The sequence below is a fragment of the Parasteatoda tepidariorum genome, chromosome 5 (genome assembly GCF_043381705.1).
Source record: "Parasteatoda tepidariorum isolate YZ-2023 chromosome 5, CAS_Ptep_4.0, whole genome shotgun sequence".
Taxonomy (NCBI): Eukaryota; Metazoa; Arthropoda; class Arachnida; order Araneae; family Theridiidae; genus Parasteatoda; species Parasteatoda tepidariorum.
Genome location: NC_092208.1, coordinates 92,055,565 through 92,072,982, shown reverse-complemented (window position 1 = coordinate 92,072,982; position 17,418 = coordinate 92,055,565). Strand labels below are relative to the sequence as shown.

Sequence of the window (17,418 nt, the reverse complement as noted above, 5' to 3'; positions counted from 1 at the left end):
AATTATAAATATTATTTCAAAAAATGATTACTTAGAAAAATGATTCATGTTCACTTATAAATCTTAATAGTATCATAAGGGAAATATTTGGAAGGGACAAGTGTTCATTTTAGTACATATATTTTTAATTTAATAATTTCAATTGTTTTATGATAAGAATCATCGGGGGTTGGTGAGAGTCAGTTGATAAGAATCAAATACTTTTAATACGGAGAATCAAATGGTTAAAAAAATTATGACAATTAAGGGAATTATGTCATTTATATATTTTTCAGAGTATCATTTATCTAAAGAATCGAGTCAATAATTACACCCAACAAATTAGACTGGATGGATTTAAAGAGAGAAGAAACTTATGAACGAGATCTTTTATTACTTTGGTAAATTGCTAAAAACTCCTTCATTCCACATCCAACGGATTACTGTACTAAATCTGCAGATTAGTTCGGCATATTAACGACTTTCGGCGACTTAGCGGTAACAAATAGACTTGTTTACAATGGTTTGACAATCTGCGATCTGTTGCTCTTACAGTAAATTGTTTTTTGCCTAATTGTTTTGATGACATGTTGCCATAACAAGTCAGTTTTACTATATTATGCAATTTAATTGAGATAAAGAAGAAAAAGTCATGTTTTTTTTTTCCAAATCAGCTATGATTTAATCCACAGTGGCTACTAAGGTTATATGTTACCGTGAATGACCGAAATCTAGAGAATGTCGACTTTCAGAGAATGTCTACAACCACATTATCGTTTTGGGTGAATGTCCGATAGATTTGTTATATCCGTCGAAAAAAGGTATGTTTATTCAGTGGTAGTACGTTTATGTATTTCGCAACTTAAAATATCGTCTGCACCAATTCATTAGTCTATTTGAAGTTACCCCCTCAAACCATTAAGATGGAGTCCTAGAGTGTGAAGTGTCCGATCATTAGATCAAAAGCTATTCAGTGTGGTTCGTTTTTTATTTTGCGTACTGCACATATTCTTGATTTCATTTTTTGGAAATAGATTTATAAACTATTATAATTCGTGTATTTCGTTCAGTTCATTTTACCTAAGCAAAGAGAAGTTATCAATTTCATTTAATCCCAGTGAATTTCTATGCAAACAAAATTATTTTGATTTTCAGTGTAAATCTCTTGTATTTTTTAGTGTTGTGTTTGTTGTTGCTTGTCCTCCTAGATCTGACATGAGTCAGATCAACTGCAAAAAGTTGTTGACAGCCAGAAAGTCGACGACAAGAAGGGGATCGGAAGTTAAGTCCGCCCTGGACAGTCCGACACAATCAAGTATATGTTTCGTCAAGGCTGGATGGACACATCATTTTTTACAAGTCGGGTAAATGTTTGTACCACTTTCGAATGTTAGACACTTTAGGTGACCAGTTGAGAATCTGGCCAAGGCAGTCTGGGAGCTTCGATCGCTATTGATTCCCAGAAGGGTGCCAGGTTGCGGTGTACCATTGGTGCGTAGGTGGAGTTTGCCAGATTGATTTTTGTCTATATTTTTCATTGGAGTAAAGTTCCTGATAAGTAAGTGATGACCCGGCGGGCATATCTTCCTCACTGCCCTCGTTGGCCAATCTATCTGCTATCTCGTTGCCACCAATATTAACATGTGATGGAATCCTTTGGAGATGTACGTCATGGTGCTGAGAAATATTTTTCATCTTGAGCAGGATAGATATACTACTAGTTTCATCGCTTGCAGAGGACCAGCTACTAAGATGTTGCAGAGCACTGCGGCTGTTCGATAAAATCCAGAGTTCTCCATAATCACTGTCATAGGGTAAGATAGCGTCAAGCCCCTCCTTAATCGCTATAACTCGCTCCTGCAGACAGAGTAAGTGTCTGGATTGCGTTGCTTTATTGATTTTTCTAGATGTTGGGTCATAATATATATATACCTTTTGTACGACTACCATCGGTATAAACCTGCATTGCATCGCTAGGTATGCAACAGATAATTTCCAGAGCCAACTGTCTAAGATGATCTTCGATGTGAGTTAACTTGTTTGCAGTGGAATTTAGATCAAGATGGAAAAAACTCTTGGCAGTCCCTCTGAGGGATCAATACAAGATCTTAAGGATTGAGTGTATTTTTTATTGATAATCGAAATGACTGTATGTATGAAATAATCATACTCTGTATTATTTGTACGTATATTCACTCTCACCAACGGAGACTAAAGTGACATTTTCTAAAACCCAGATCATTTGTTTCGGATGGTGTTTTACACTTTGTTCAACATGCTCAAGTGTTGAAAATACTGAAAGAAAGTTCGCTATAGTTCGTTGAAATCCTTTTTAACAGAATTGAAGTAAGGTATGATGGGTTGATGTGCAAGTTGGAGTCCTATTTGCTCCAAATTAGCCAAAATTTTCCTATGTTTGGAAATAGTGCAACTTTTTATGAGATTCAATTCCAGCTATGCCTTTCTTCTTCTTCTTTTCTTCTTTTTTAACAATTATAACTCTATTTAACATCAAAGCACTATAAAATCTCAAAAGCAGCAAAAACATCCTTTTATGAAATTATAAATGTCTTGCACTGGTAAGAATTTCTAACATACTCATTTTAAAAGTCGACGCAAACAGATATATATTTTTTTTACTATTTTCAGAACCTTTTTTTCCTTCTCGCGGAACACCATTTGGGTTCCACACCACAAACAATCTGATCTGAAATTCAATGAAAAAATTTATGTGAGTAGTAATTTGATTTAAATAGAAGCTCTATATTACATAAGTAGTGAATATTTACTGCCTATAAAATAAATATCAATGGAATTAAAAATGAGCTACCGTTAACGCTATGTGTTCCACCTTTTTGAGAAGTGATCCGTTATTCTTATTATTATGGAATCCAAGATTAGGATATCATGACTAGTTCTAAAGATAGTGGATCCACAAAATAACCATATTCTGTATCCCTGATCCGCATAAAAAAGTTAGAATTCTAGACGAAGCTGCCATTTGTGCCGGAAACAATCGTCAGTTGTATTAGAAGTTCATCCACCAAAGGAGATGGAAGATGAAGAAAAGAGGGGAAAACAACTAACAGGGTGGGGATAACTGCTGGATCTTAATCCACCTGGAATAGACATGGTCAATTTCCTTCTAAACGACTTCTTTCTTGGATCGATTTCATTTAATTGCCGATCGCTTGATTCTGTTTTTGCATTTCACTAGCGTTTTCTATTTTCGATAATGTAAAACAGTTCTTTGCAAGTTTTTTGTTTTGTTGTTGTTAGAATGCTACCTTTTTCCCCCCTTCCTTTTCATTTGACAAATATTTGCTTCTTCCGAAAATGTAAAAGTTTATACAGTGAAAGTTCGCTACAATGAACCCGGGAATCGATTAACACGCAGTTATAATGAACTTTATGAATGGTTCATTCTGAACTCTCATTTAGCTTATGTGCCGAATTAATTTGCTAAAGGCGCTTTGGCGCACATTCCCATATCGAAAGTGCGAAGAAAGCAGCTACCGGCTGCCTCCCCTAAGTTTTTTGTAATACAGTAGTTGTAGTCGTGATTGTGATGTAAAAGGTTTGCCTGCGGTCTTCCGCAGCTTGTGTTAACTTACCTCCGTTATGTAATAAATGTTGTTATTATTATTATAGCTCATCGTAATTGTTGAACAATTCCTCGTAATTGTGCACAGCTTACGTTAATTTCTACCCTTATAATGGACAACTGGTCTTTCATTTCAATTCCTAATTGTTTTTTTTTGTTTTTTTTTTTTAACTTAAATTTTTTGTAGGAGTTGCGATTGCAAATGGCGGCATTTCTTTACGTTATGTCAAAAAATGTCTGTTTCATGCATTTCGCTTATGACTAGAATGGACACCCCCCCCCCCCCCCNTCCCCCCCCCCAATTTCAGCAAGGATTATCTTGGGAGTGGGGTGAACTTAAAATCCGAATCGTAGTTTATCGAAATTTTTTTTCCCGCGGAATGTTAAATTTATTAATTTCCTTTTTCATGTTTGATTTACTTTTTATTTAAACAGTTAATGATTTATAAACTAATTGTTTATATCCAACAATACTATTATTTTTTTTTCTAAAAAATTATTTGTTCAAAAGAAATTATATATAGTAAACTCTTGTTTATAATGGACTTATTGCTGAAACCACCATAATGGGGTTCGGCTGTGTAAGTTTTATTGTTGTCCAGTGAAATCTCTCCTCCACCCTCTGTTTCACGGTAAAATGGTTGTTAATGGACGTCGTTCTTACCTCCATTGACTTCAAAATGTTATCGAAGGTATATAGTTTTTCGCAGGCGATTTTAGTCAATGTCATGTCATTTTCTGGGTGCGGAAATGCCTTTGTGTGTTGACGTCGTGAATAAAATTTAGCGTCCATAAAAATGATCCCTACTGATGTAATTATGAGAGATTTACCCATTATGAATGATTGAACTATTTTTAAATAAATGAACAATTATGTTTTTTGTTTATGTTTGCATTTAATTTTATATCCTATAAACTATCTTTAAAAACTGAGAAGAGGTTTGTTTGTTTGAGATGCTTAGTTTTTTTCTAAAATAACTTTTTTTTCTTCCTACTTTAACTTTCAACTCTGAAGATAAAAATATTGATAACATCATCTTTAATGCACTCTGACAGCAACATGAGACTGTCGATCTTTTTCAGAGATCGTCGAAAAGAGCTCTCTAAATTAGAACCTTACACAAATATTTTGAATACATTTTAATCTATTTATTTGTTTTGTTATAGCCTGGTCGGTAGGGCGCTGGACCAATGTCCGAGAGTTCGTGGGTTCGAATCACACCTGACGAAGACTAGTAAAGTGTCTGATGCACGTTAAATCTGTCGAGTAGCAAAATTCCTCCATGTTCCCATAACAAATCTATACCTCTGGGGGTACTGGATTGGAGATCGATCGTTCTCTGATTCAGGTCAAAATTACTATCTGTGGATGAATGAATGGATGTATGAATGGGTCCGCCCTATAAACGGGTGTGACGTATGGTGTGGCAGAAATCGAATTCTTGGCCATAGATAGCGCCACTGGAACAATCGCACCCCCTCGGCCTAAACAGGCATACGTCAACAACAACATTTGTTTTGCTAATATTTTTTTGTTTTTATGTTTTTTCGTATTTTCATTTTTGATTTTTTCTTTACTGGGTGAAGAGGCGTGCCGGTTGCTGGGGTAGGTTTTGATGCTTTCTTCTACAGGTTTATTTCAACATAAAGCCTGTAGAAAAAATTCCGTGCCTGCTGAAAGTGGTCGCTACATGGAGGTGATCTTCCTTCTCTGTACTTCTCACAATTCTACCATCATTTGCTTCTGTCCGAAACATAAATAGTTCTGCTAACCTCTCATGGTCCGATCTACCTCTAAGAATATTTTTCGCCAGCACTGTGGTAGGCACGAGACATGGAAAATTTTCAAATGGGCCAACCATTTCCGGGAATCGAACCTGGGTCATCACCTCATCGAGAGGAGAGCATTCTATTCCCCGGCCATCCTCTGCTTAACACGTGTAAAGAGTCGGGAAATCAAAAAAGTACTAAAGATTTTTTGTTTTCTTTACTTAAATATTAATTCAATTTTTATAATTTGTCTATAAAATTAATTATGCATTTGATGTTTAAGTAAGGAAAGGAATGGAATTTGTGAAGGGGGAGGGAGTACTCTGAAATTATATATTAAGGGCGATCCATAACATGAATCACGATGTGGCTGTGGTTAATTGAGCTATCATTGGTGACTGCTTAAAATACACCTAGATTCGTATAGGTCGGTACCAGCTAGTAAAGTAATTTTAAAAAAAAATGCTAAATAGGACATCGGAACCATAGCGCACACCTTCCAATGATTTGCACTGGGTTCGAATCCCAGCGATGACTGGTCGATTCGAATTCCGTACCCTGTTTGCACTAATCACAGTGCTGGCGTAAAATATCCTCAGTGGTAGGCGGATCATGTATTAGAGTCCCTTTGCTGTCAGGCTAACCGTGGGAGGTTCTCGTGGTTTCCCTCGCCATGTAACGCAAATGCGGGTTAGTTCCATCAAAAAGTCCTCCGCGAAGGCAAATTTCTCCCAATACTTGATCCAAGAGTTCCCTTGTCCTCTGGATTGGGTTCAAAATGAGATGGAGTTGAACAATGGTAGTCGTAAACCCAAACAATTGGGTCGACTGTTCAACAATGGTTATAAAACAAAAACCGATCCATCTGTTGAACTTAAGGTGGCTTAACGAAGTCAAAAAAGTGTTTTTTATTCAAGCATACAAGACAATAAATTTCTCGATCGTTTAAAAATAGGATTAATTTTTTAAAAATCTGTTTGTAAGTATTGAATTGCTTCTGTTTCAGTTATATATTTCTTTTTATCATGGTATCACATTCTAACCTTACTCTAAAACCTTACTCTAAAAAAATCTAAAAATACAAGTACACTTATTAATTTCTAGCTTTTTTTTTACACGCTCGCATAAGCTCCAAAAAGAAAGAACTGTTTCTTTTAATATATTTTTTCATTTATTTCGCTGTCTTTCTACAAAAGAATTTCCTTTTCTTTATTTTTCTAAAACGGAATTCCTAGAAGTGAAAAAGCATTTTTTCCCGTTGTTCGACAAAAGTCTTTCGCCAATTTCGTTGTGGAGCACGTGTGTCGACGAAAAGCGACGTGTTTGCACAAAGCAAACTGTTTTTTCAGTTGCAATTCCGAACAAGGCTGCTCACAAGTAGGGATTAGTTGACTCTGCTCGTATTCCAGAGAAATAAAATAAGAAATACCTTCCATTTTTTTTCTTCTCTAACTTATTTAACTTCATTTTTTTTTCTTTTTTAGTAGAATCCCCTTTGTTTTTGTAGTCGTCTAAGGGGGAAAAATTACCGTAGAAATTCTTTACTTTGAAATTTAAAGTTTATTATGGAATCTCTTTTTTTATTCTACAATATTTGTAGTGAAAGGTCAATTTTTTGTGAAATTAAAAAATCTATTCATATTTTATTTATTTATTTATTTTGAATTTATGAAATTAGGATCCCGTTTTTGTGAAATAGGAAAAAAGAAATCAAAAATCAGCTCATAATTTTGTGATTTTATGAAAATAAGTTCCTGTTTTTGTGATTGTGAGAAAAATCAACTCATAATTTTTTTATTCCAAAATAAGCGTAGAATCCGGCTTTCCTGCCAAGGGTCTGTTTTTGTAAATGTATCAAAATAAGGTATTTTAATGGGGGCAGTAACTTTCTATTACCTTGTTTTTCAAAAAGGTGTAGTTTAAAATTATGAATTGATGGCATAATTAATTCCATTATTTAAAAAAAAAATTCTGACGTTTTAAAAAAATATTGTAAAGTGTTCGTTTTTACGAAAAAATAATTTGTGAAGGTTATTCTAATGCAGCGTTTCCCAAACTTATGACTTTTATGTACCCTTTCTAAATTGCTCGTAACGCTGTGTACCACTAATGAAAAAATTTATTTTTTAGTAAAGAAAAAATTGCACAAATTTTAAAAATCGCAACTAGCTGTTGACACCACTGATTATTAACTGTTAACTCTGCAAAAAATAGTCAATAGAAAAATACGTAATTGTAAATTTTCATGTATAGCTTTGTTTTTAAATAAAAGATTTTGAAATTTTCGTTTGTTGCAAGATATTTCGCATAAGAACACGTACCACCGCCAAACTGCTCACGTACCACTGGGGGTACGCGTACCACAGTTTGGGAAACACTGTTCCAATGGAACAAAATTTCTTCTAAATAGACCCCTGTTATGTTAAATTAATGTTTTATAAATAAATCATCCTTAGATGTCAGCAGTATCAGGCTACTATTTATCAAATTTAGTTTTGTCCTTTTAGAATGAATAAATTGCTTAAATTTTCTGTCGGAATTTAAAATCATAACATAGAAAAGCTATTCTATATCAAAACTATTTCCTTATTTATGAAGTGACTAATTAATATGTTTCAGTCGTCTTTGTTTCGTGTTTTTCATTTAAATGTATTCTCTTCAACATAGCTACTATTTTTGAAATATTAAGGATTGAAGTATTTTTAAAATTTCAAAGCTATATTACTAGCAAATGTTTAAATGCTGTCACCACGGGCGTATATAAGGGGGGTGTCCATGGGGTCCGGACCCCCTCCCCTTAGCTTGAGTTTTTTTTAATATCCATATTTCCACCTTACAAAAGCTGAAGAATCCCTGAAGAATCATCGAGAAAGTTCCGACGAAATTGTAAATAAGTTATCAACAAGGCGCAAAAGATTAAAGTTATTACTTTAAGCAATTAACATTTTTCAATACTCTTTGATCATTGTTTTCCTTGGAATAAACAAATATTTTACACACCTGTATGATTACTGAAATATTAGTAGAGTATATATATATATATATATATCGACCCCCCCCCCCTTGTAAAAGCTATAGCTACGTCCGTGGCTGTCACTAAACATTCAATTCAATTCTCACTCTTTGTAACAAAGTAATAGTGTTATAATCTTATAAATTTTATTTTATGTGCATTATTTTTAATCTGTAAGCATGTTTATGCATGTCATTTATATTCGAATTTTTTTAATTGGAAATTCGAAGGAGAAAAAAAACTTTGTTACATATCGTTTGCATTTTTCTACAAGATTTTTTTTTTTGATCTATCATTTAAAATACATACATAATCTATGATTTAAAACACATACATAGTTTTTTTAGCTCTCTCATTTTCCAAGCAGGGACCGATCAAGACAAATTCAGGCCCAAGACCCAAAAAATTTTTCGGGCCCTCAATAAAATATTTTGAAAGTAAATTTTTGAAGAGTAGTCCTAACAATAAAAAGAATTTATTAAACTGCATGATTCAAGAGAAACATTCTAAAAAATTTTGAAAGCAGACAATTGAAGATTTTTTTTCTAAGATAAAGTTTACGTATCTAAATATTAAAGCAAAATATAAAACAACAAAACAATGTCAAAATAGTTTAGTGACCACAAACAATTAAAGTCTGTGATTTTTGCTGAAAGTCACTGATTAACTGAATTATTTTAAAGATCGTAGCCTTCCATCTACAGCTTTACATATTTGTTAAGAATAAGCTTTTAGTTCTTGTTGACACTCATCATTTATAAGAGACTTTGCGAATATGCATNTATGTTAAATTAATGTTTTATAAATTAAAAATAATCATCCTTAAATGTCAGCAGTATCAGGCTGCTATTTATCAAATTTAGTTTTGTCCTTTTAGAATGAATAAATTGTTTAAATTTTCTGTCGAATTTAAAATCATAACATAATCATCCAATAGAAAAGCTATTCTATATCAACACTATTTCCTTATTTATGAAGTAACTAATTAATATGTTTGAGTCGTCTTTGTTTCGTGTTTTTCATTTAAATGTATTCTGTTCAACCTAGCTACCATTTTTAAAATATTAAGGATTGAAGTATTTTTAAAATTTCAAAGCTATATTACTAGCAAATGTTTAAATGCTGTTACTAAACATTCAATTCAGTCCCCACTCTTTGTAACAAAGTAATAGTGTTATAATCTTATAAATTTTATTTTATGTACATAATTGTTAATCTGTAAGCATGTTTATGCATGTCATTTATATTCGAATTTTTTTAATTGGAAATTCGAAGGAGAAAAAAAAAATTGTTGCATATCGTTTGCATTTTTCTACAAGATTTTTTTTTTTTAAATCTATCATTTAAAATACATACATAGCTTTTTTAGTTCTCTCATTTTCCAAGCAGGGACCGATCAAGACAAATTCAGGCCCAAGAGCCACAAAATTTTCCGGGCCCTCAATAAAATATTTTGAAAGTAAATTTTTGAAGAGTAGTCCTAACAATAAAAAGAATTTATTAAACTGCATGATTCAAGAGAAACATTCTAAAAAATTTTGAAAGCAGACAATTGAAGATTATTTTTCTAAGATAAAGTTTACGCATCTAAATATTAAAACAAAATATAAAACAACAAAACAATGTTGTATGAAAATAAAAATAGTTTAGTGACCACAAACAATTAAAGTCTGTGATTTTTGCTGAAAGTCACTGATTAGCTGAATTATTTTAAAGATCTTAGCCTTCCATCTACAGCTTTACATATTTGTTAAGAATAAACTTTTAGTTCTTGTTGACACTCATCATTTATAAGAGACTTTGCAAATATGCATTCTCGTTGCATTTGCTTAAGCTTAAGCTGTTGGAGTAAAAACTGCACCAATTCAAATTCAGCTGTACTTTTGAATTTGATTAGTGCAATGTTTACGCGAGTTTGGTTTATCACAATATAAAGAAAATTTGAAATAAAAAATGCCTTTTTTGAGATAAACTGTTTCTTTCAGTATTTTTTTAAAAGTAATATTGTGGACTTTTTGCTAATTTTTGAGGCCCCCAGAAAGTTCGGGCCCTAGGCCCGTGCCTATTGGGCCTAAGCGATAATCAGGCCCTGTATCCAAAACATTTTCCCTCGCCCCCGATCCTTAAGGGGAAAAGAATTTTCTTTCATTTCTTTTTTATTAGTTTTTTGAAAAATTAATAAAAAATTATACACTATAATTATTGATAAAATAATTTTTTGAATCATTTTTAACTTGAATCATGTCGTTCATTTACTGAATGTTTCTATTTTCCAATGTATCGTTATTATGAATTTTCATGAAACTCTTTGTATTGATTCAATCTATTGCTATGAAATTCAAGTAATCAACTAAATATTATTTTATTTATGTAGTTGTTTGAAAGCCCGTGAGATGCAATATATTCAGCATTGAGTGATTTCTTACTGTAATGCGGTAACCTCTTATCTATCAGTGTTCTGCCATATCCAGTACATACACGTTTCAAATTGAATGAAGTGGTCATTTTAGAAGATAACTACGAGAAGTTTTTTGAGAAAGATATACGTGGAAAGCTTTGATTTTATTGAAAAATGAATTTTAGATATTTTTTCTACAATTAAAAAAGATGTGACTTTGATTAAAATATAGAATTGACTAGCTGTTTTGTGAAATTGATGTTTATTGGGTATTTCACGTGATTCTTTCACTTAAAGTGGACACTGCAGTTTTTCTTGCTGATTTTAAGATATACAATTTCAAAACAAGCTGTCCCTTAATGATTTATGATGAAGACAAGTCTTGTTAAACTTTAAAATTTAGAAAAAGGGCCAAAATTAAAGATGTTAATTTATATTTCAAAAACGAAAAAAAAAAAAGTCACCTGAGTTTCTCTAGTATTAAAATGGTTTTGTGTGGGATATATATATAGTATATGCCGAGTGGAAGAATTAAAACAGTTCTTAGGCCGGGAAGGAGGGTACAAAATTTATTTATTAATTATTAGACAGAGCAGTCATGAAAGTATACACGAAAAGTTGCGCTCCTCGGCTATATGTTAGGGAAAATCTTGAAAAGTGTGAGAAAGCATTTCGATTAGATTAATAAAAGAAAAGGATGAAGTTTTATAACAAAGAAACCGACATAAAAAGATTAACAGAAGCTTTTTATGTTACGCACATATATATAATGTGATATGTATATGTATATATAGATAATATATGTATNTTATATATATGTGCGTAACATAAAAAGCTTCTGTTAATCTTTTTATGTCGGTTTCTTTGTTATAAAACTTCATCCGTCGGTTCAGGGTTGCCACTCCACAGGGAAAACCTGGAAAATACAGGGAATTTAAAAATTACTTAAAATAACAGGGAAAATGCAGGGAATTTTATTTCTTATTTTTGTCTTTTAAAAAATGGCTCACACAAGAGCACAGTAATTGTTTCCGCTTAACATATTGAGTATAATATCTACTGGGAAAACACGGGGAATTTTTTTTCTCCAGATTTGAATGGCAATCCTGATATATATCAAGCAAAGTAAGAGAGTCTTTTCTTTTTTTTCCTTCATGGTAAAGTAGGCTAATACTCTTTCATTTAATAAATTGCTACACTGATAACTATTTTTCTACGGTGTTATAAATGCAGTGTTAGACATTATTACTGAAGTTTCGCTAGAAAATTTTAAAAAAATATAATAATAATTTCAAAGTGTTCTCAATTTTTAAAATTTCTTATGCAAATTCTTACCGACTCTCTAGAATTCACCAACGCCCTCTAGGGGACGGTAGCGTCATTGTTGGGAACCTAAGATCTGAGATGTTTAATGTGAAACACTAGTGGTTAAACTTATTAAGCTAACGAAATAAATGGGGGGGGGGGAAACGAAAGAAAGAAAGAAAAAATTGCAATTAGGATGCATAACTTAAAACCCCTCAAAAAGTAAGTGTTTTTCGTGTGCCACTTTTCCATTTCCTCTTTTAAAAACATTCTTTTCTTCTTAATTGTCATCTTAAACTTTTTCTTGTTTTCATTCTTAACTTTCAGTAATTAAATTTGAGTGCGTTCATTTTTTTCATATGCTGATTATTCTCTGAATAAAATGAGAATTTTTTTTTTATGAGACAGTTAATAAAGTTGATTCTAAAGATGTCTTATTATTTGCTTTCTTGTTTACGGAAAAATAAAGCATTTTGTGATAATTATTGTTTCTTTGTGCTTATAAAATTCTCATGCAATCTTACATTTTTTATTTTATGCTTATTTTCCGCCTTTGCTAAATCGCGTTAACGGGACGAGTTCATACATATGACTCTTCCGCGATTTTTATTTCTTTATTTATTTTTATTTCGATTTGTCGTATTTTTATCGTTTTAATACTTGAAACAACGCCGGAATCCTCAAATATCGCGATTCATATTCATGCGATTTTAATATATCAAGCACCGATTTTCGTATGTGCCTGATTTAAAAGTGACTCATTGTGAATCACATTCACCTGATTTAAAAATCGTACATTGCGATTCGTGTTCACGCCATTTAAAACTCATACATCGCGATTCGTATTCACGTAATTTTAAAATCCAATATCGTGATTCTTTTGAAAACTTAGCTAAGTTTTTTCTTAAATTAGTTTGTGATATTCTTTATTGGTAGGTAATTTAATTACAAATCACAGTTCAAAAAATTTTATTAATTATGAATAGTATATAAATTGATATCTTGTTAACAATTTTCAAATTTTTTTTTTGTTTTTTTTTTTGCCACAATCTCCCCAGGTTTGTGCTAAAATTCTGAAATTTGAACAGCGTGTGTGCTAGGAACAGTTTTTGTTCCACCATCCTAAAAATCGCGCAAAAATTTTAACTTGTTACAGATTTCGGCTATTTACGGTAACATATGTACAATTTCTTCTGTATTTTTATTCCTACTTCGTAAGACGAAATTTTTTTTATTGTGTTGAGAACAGGATTGGAAAATTACGATGCGATTGTTTTCTTTCTTTCGATTCGGGAATTCCGCTTAAGAAAAGAAGAATCCCAACCGTTTTTTGTTCTTCGTGCCTCATCTCTACCATCTTCTGACATGTTTCTTTCCTTCAATTGTAATATCATTTAGTGTCGAAGAAACTTAGTTCACTATCTTTTGGTCTCTCTAGTGTATTATTGATTTCTTCTGAAACCTTATCTACTAAATGTTCATGACAATTGATGTCAATGATATAAACGTTAAAACTGCGGATGGAATAGCAAATTCTGTTTTACCTCTGTTGGTAATTTAATGTTTCGACAAAAGTAAGTTCCGGTTGTTAACCGTAAAGTTTCAAATGAAGAAAAGAAATCAATATATCATGGCAAAGGAATTCATGAAGTGATCCTAACTAGTGGTCGGATAAAACTACATTTTCTTTGTAGTTAACTACAACTATTTTTTTTATTTTTTGAATGCAGCGATTACAAACTATTTCGAAATGCAGTCACTACTTCCCTACTTTTAGAAGAGCAACTTAACTGGAGAACTTAATTTTCCTCCAAATTCAAAATGATTTCGAATTGAAAATTGCCTTAGTTCAATAAGAGTAGATATGAAGCTTTATTTTTAATTCTAAAGCAGTGTTCTTTTTAGCTTTCTACCTCTATACTTTTCTCGACAGTGATTTAAGAAATGCCGTGAAATTATCAAATAATTGTGATTTATGAAATCTATGCTTTTTTATATCCTCCAAGAAGTAAAGCACAGTGCGAAAAATAAAAAGCGGACCACCCTGAATAACTTTTGATCTAATGATCGGATCTTCACGTTCTAGGACTCAATCTTAATGGTTTGAGAGCGTGATCACAAATATGCTAATTAATTAATGCACACGTTATGACTTCAGACTCAGAAGCGTACATTATATTTCCCGTGAATCGAATTTTAAAAAAGTCCGATCATTAAAATTCGTTTTCCCAGGAACAATTCGACCGATTTTCAGAGCATCAGACATCTTATTAACGCTCGGTGAGAGAGGAATTCTCACTGGATTTGCATCCATCAGTTTCGAAAAATATTTTGCTTTGTTTCTTTATTGAACTAACGTTAAAAAGTAGTTGCTAAGAATCGCTACAAACTACAGTTTTTTCGTATCGCACTACTCACTACACTACTTCGTTTAAAAACTACAGTTTCGCTACTTGTAATGACCTACCACTCATCCTGACTTAATACCTCTTTCGAACTTGATGGTTTATATCAGTGATTTCCAAAGGGGTCTATATCGAACCCCAGGGGTCGATGACATCCTGCAAGGGGTCCGTGCCAAGTGAAAAAAAAAAATTGGGGGTCCATGAAATGAAAATGGGGGTCAACAATAGTGGATCTTATATAAGCAGGTCGTGACTTTAATTTTGGCATTGCATGAATGGAATAATCAACATACACTGATAGGACCTATTTACTTACATTATACTACCTTATAATATAAAGACATATACCTATCTAAATTCTATATAATTGATAAAAGTAGTTATGAAGTAAAAATTTTATTAAAATTTAAGTTATTAGGATTATTTTCTGATATATGAAACTGAATTATTATAAACTAGCAGTTGCCTGCAACTCCGCCCGCTTACGTTTTTATTTTCTCGGCGTGTAAGGTTTTATTTTGTAACAAAAAGTATTTTTCCGGGGTTAAATTAGCTTGAATTTTATTAATAAATGTATAAAAGTTTTTCGCACTCCACTTCACTTACAGTTAGAAATTCAAAAGTTTTACAGCTGTCAAAAATACATTTGAAGTTGATGAATTTACAAAGAATCAGGTAAATAGGGGGTCTATCCAAAACCGAAAAATATGGCTACGAGACAAAAAAGTTCAGGAACCATTGGTTTATATGAACTCTCTTTTCTCTAAACATTACAATAACGATGGAGGGGAAACAGAATTTGCCATGAATCGTTTTCTCCCAAGTTGTAGCATTCTTTTAAGCATTGCCTAGCTACCAACTTCTGCATTTTTCCAATATCTCCGCCTGGTATAATAAATATTTTTTTCGCAGAGTTTCAGGGGTCAAGAATTTTGAACCTCAAAGATTCCTATAAAAAGAAAATCCACTCTAAATTTTAGTAATGAATTAAAATATAAACTTAATTTGATTCTAAGTTTCATCTTTTATTTGAATTTATTGACTGCCAAAATGAGATAACTACAGTTAAATCAAAAACCATGGAAGGGTTGCGATTTTCTTACGTAAACACGGAAGAAGGTTTTTGATTCGCTTATTTTATTTCTGTCAAGTGTGTATGGGGTGTTCATATTTAAACGGCCCTCCCTTTAACTGTTTTAGAACTATTATTAGCATTTTGATCTTTTTCCCTCCTCATGACAGGGCATTTTGAGTCATGCCCACTAATAGTTCATCATACCAACATACTCTCAGTCCAAACGTTCTTTTCGGAATTATCGAACGCCAGAGTATGCGATTAGTATGCTGATAGTGTTCAATTTTATTCTTGCGATTTACTCACTATGGAGTTGGGAAAAAAAACAAAAAAACAAAAAAAACAAACACTGGTGTCAGAATTCAGATCTACGTAATACATTCAGAATGTTTGCGATTTATGAATAGCGTTCTTTCTCTATTTCAGAAAACCGTAATGAATCAAAATATTTTGGTTTAATAAAAAATTGAAAACCCATCTAAATGGAACCGAGTGTCTGCTTCAATTTCCGACTCATTTTGAACAATTCGGTAAAGGAGAAATGATTTTTTGCCGAAACTATGGGAAATTCGATCGGTTTCTTTACCTTAACATCAAAAAATGTATAAATGAATAGGATTGATTCTGATGGATTGGCTGATTTAATAATCTTTCTTTCATTCTCACCCCTCAGTCTATTTCGTTAATATATATTTTTCATTTTTTTTCTTTCCTTTCCAGACTTTTTCTCTTTTTTTTCTTCCGTTTATTAAAATTATGGATATTTTCATTGCGCGAAAATATATTTAAAAATAATCTCCCTTTTTCTTTCTGTCGCAACATATTTCTAAGCCCAGAAATCTGTGCCTTTCGAACAATCTATTTTAATGTTCTTTTTCTGTGTTTCTATTTAATGTTGAATCTAATTATTATTTATTTTGATTCTAGAGTAACGACAGTTGGCAGACAGGTGACAATGAACAGGTATGAATCGTTTTTTTTTTTTGTTTGTTTCATTGACTGATTAACTTGTCATTTATCCATTTTATTGATTCAATGTCTTTAGCTCTACTTTTAATATGCCCAAGCATTTTAATCTTACTTTTCTTTTTTCTTTTTATTTTAAAGTGTTCTCAACGGGGCTCAAAGTTGTCCTTAAATTCCTTAAAAAAAAAAAGCGTCCTTCAATAAACAGGAAGAATAAATATTATTTATCTAGGAAAAGAATTGAAAAAATTTCAAATTCCAAAATGATGTTATATGTCATTTATGTTATTATGTCCATTATGTTATAAATAACGAAATGAACTACAAAGTTTTCCTAGCGCGTCAAGTACGATATTCCAGTATTTAGAGACAATTACCTTTGATGTGATGGCATAAAAGCATTCGATGTGGGAGAAATATATAAAAAGCTTTCATCTATATATCATTACTCCACTGTTTTTCACAAGAGAATCCTCGTATTTTGCTACTACTTAACAATTTGCCATGTTTAGACTATTTTCCCTCTTTTTTTTTGTTTTTTTTTTTTGTTTGAAAAAAAAATGCGTAACTTTTTTTTCACTAAGTGCAGGGACTACTAAAACTATTACCCGTTATATATCTGCGAATCTGTGTTGGTATCACAAATTGCTAACTTTAGAAAATCAGCATCCCTAAATTGTCTTTTATTTTAGAGGCAATTTTGTCCTTCATTTTTATATTTTGGACTTCCAGGCCTGCTTTAAGAAAAACTTCAAACTTTTTGGATTAGATGGACCTACCTAAGATATTCAAATATTGGTAGAGATATTCTAAAGTCCAACGGGAGACCCGTACATAGAAAGAAGTTCGATCATCATAAGTGGCGACCGTGTTACAGGCCTCATATGTAAATATATATATATA

The 17,418-nt window shown here is 32.1% G+C and overlaps 1 protein-coding gene across 6 annotated transcripts in view; it reads left to right on the top strand.

Annotated features, from left to right (window-relative positions):
• Positions 1 to 17,418, top strand: part of LOC107440719 (discs large 1) — a 242,056-nt gene that overhangs the window by 86,252 nt on the left and 138,386 nt on the right. For all 6 annotated transcript variants that reach the window (XM_043044039.2, XM_043044038.2, XM_071180793.1 and 3 more), the window contains one exon: positions 16,477 to 16,512. In XM_043044039.2, coding sequence (XP_042899973.1) covers positions 16,477 to 16,512 — 36 coding nt within the window. The remainder of the gene's footprint in view (positions 1 to 16,476; positions 16,513 to 17,418) is intronic.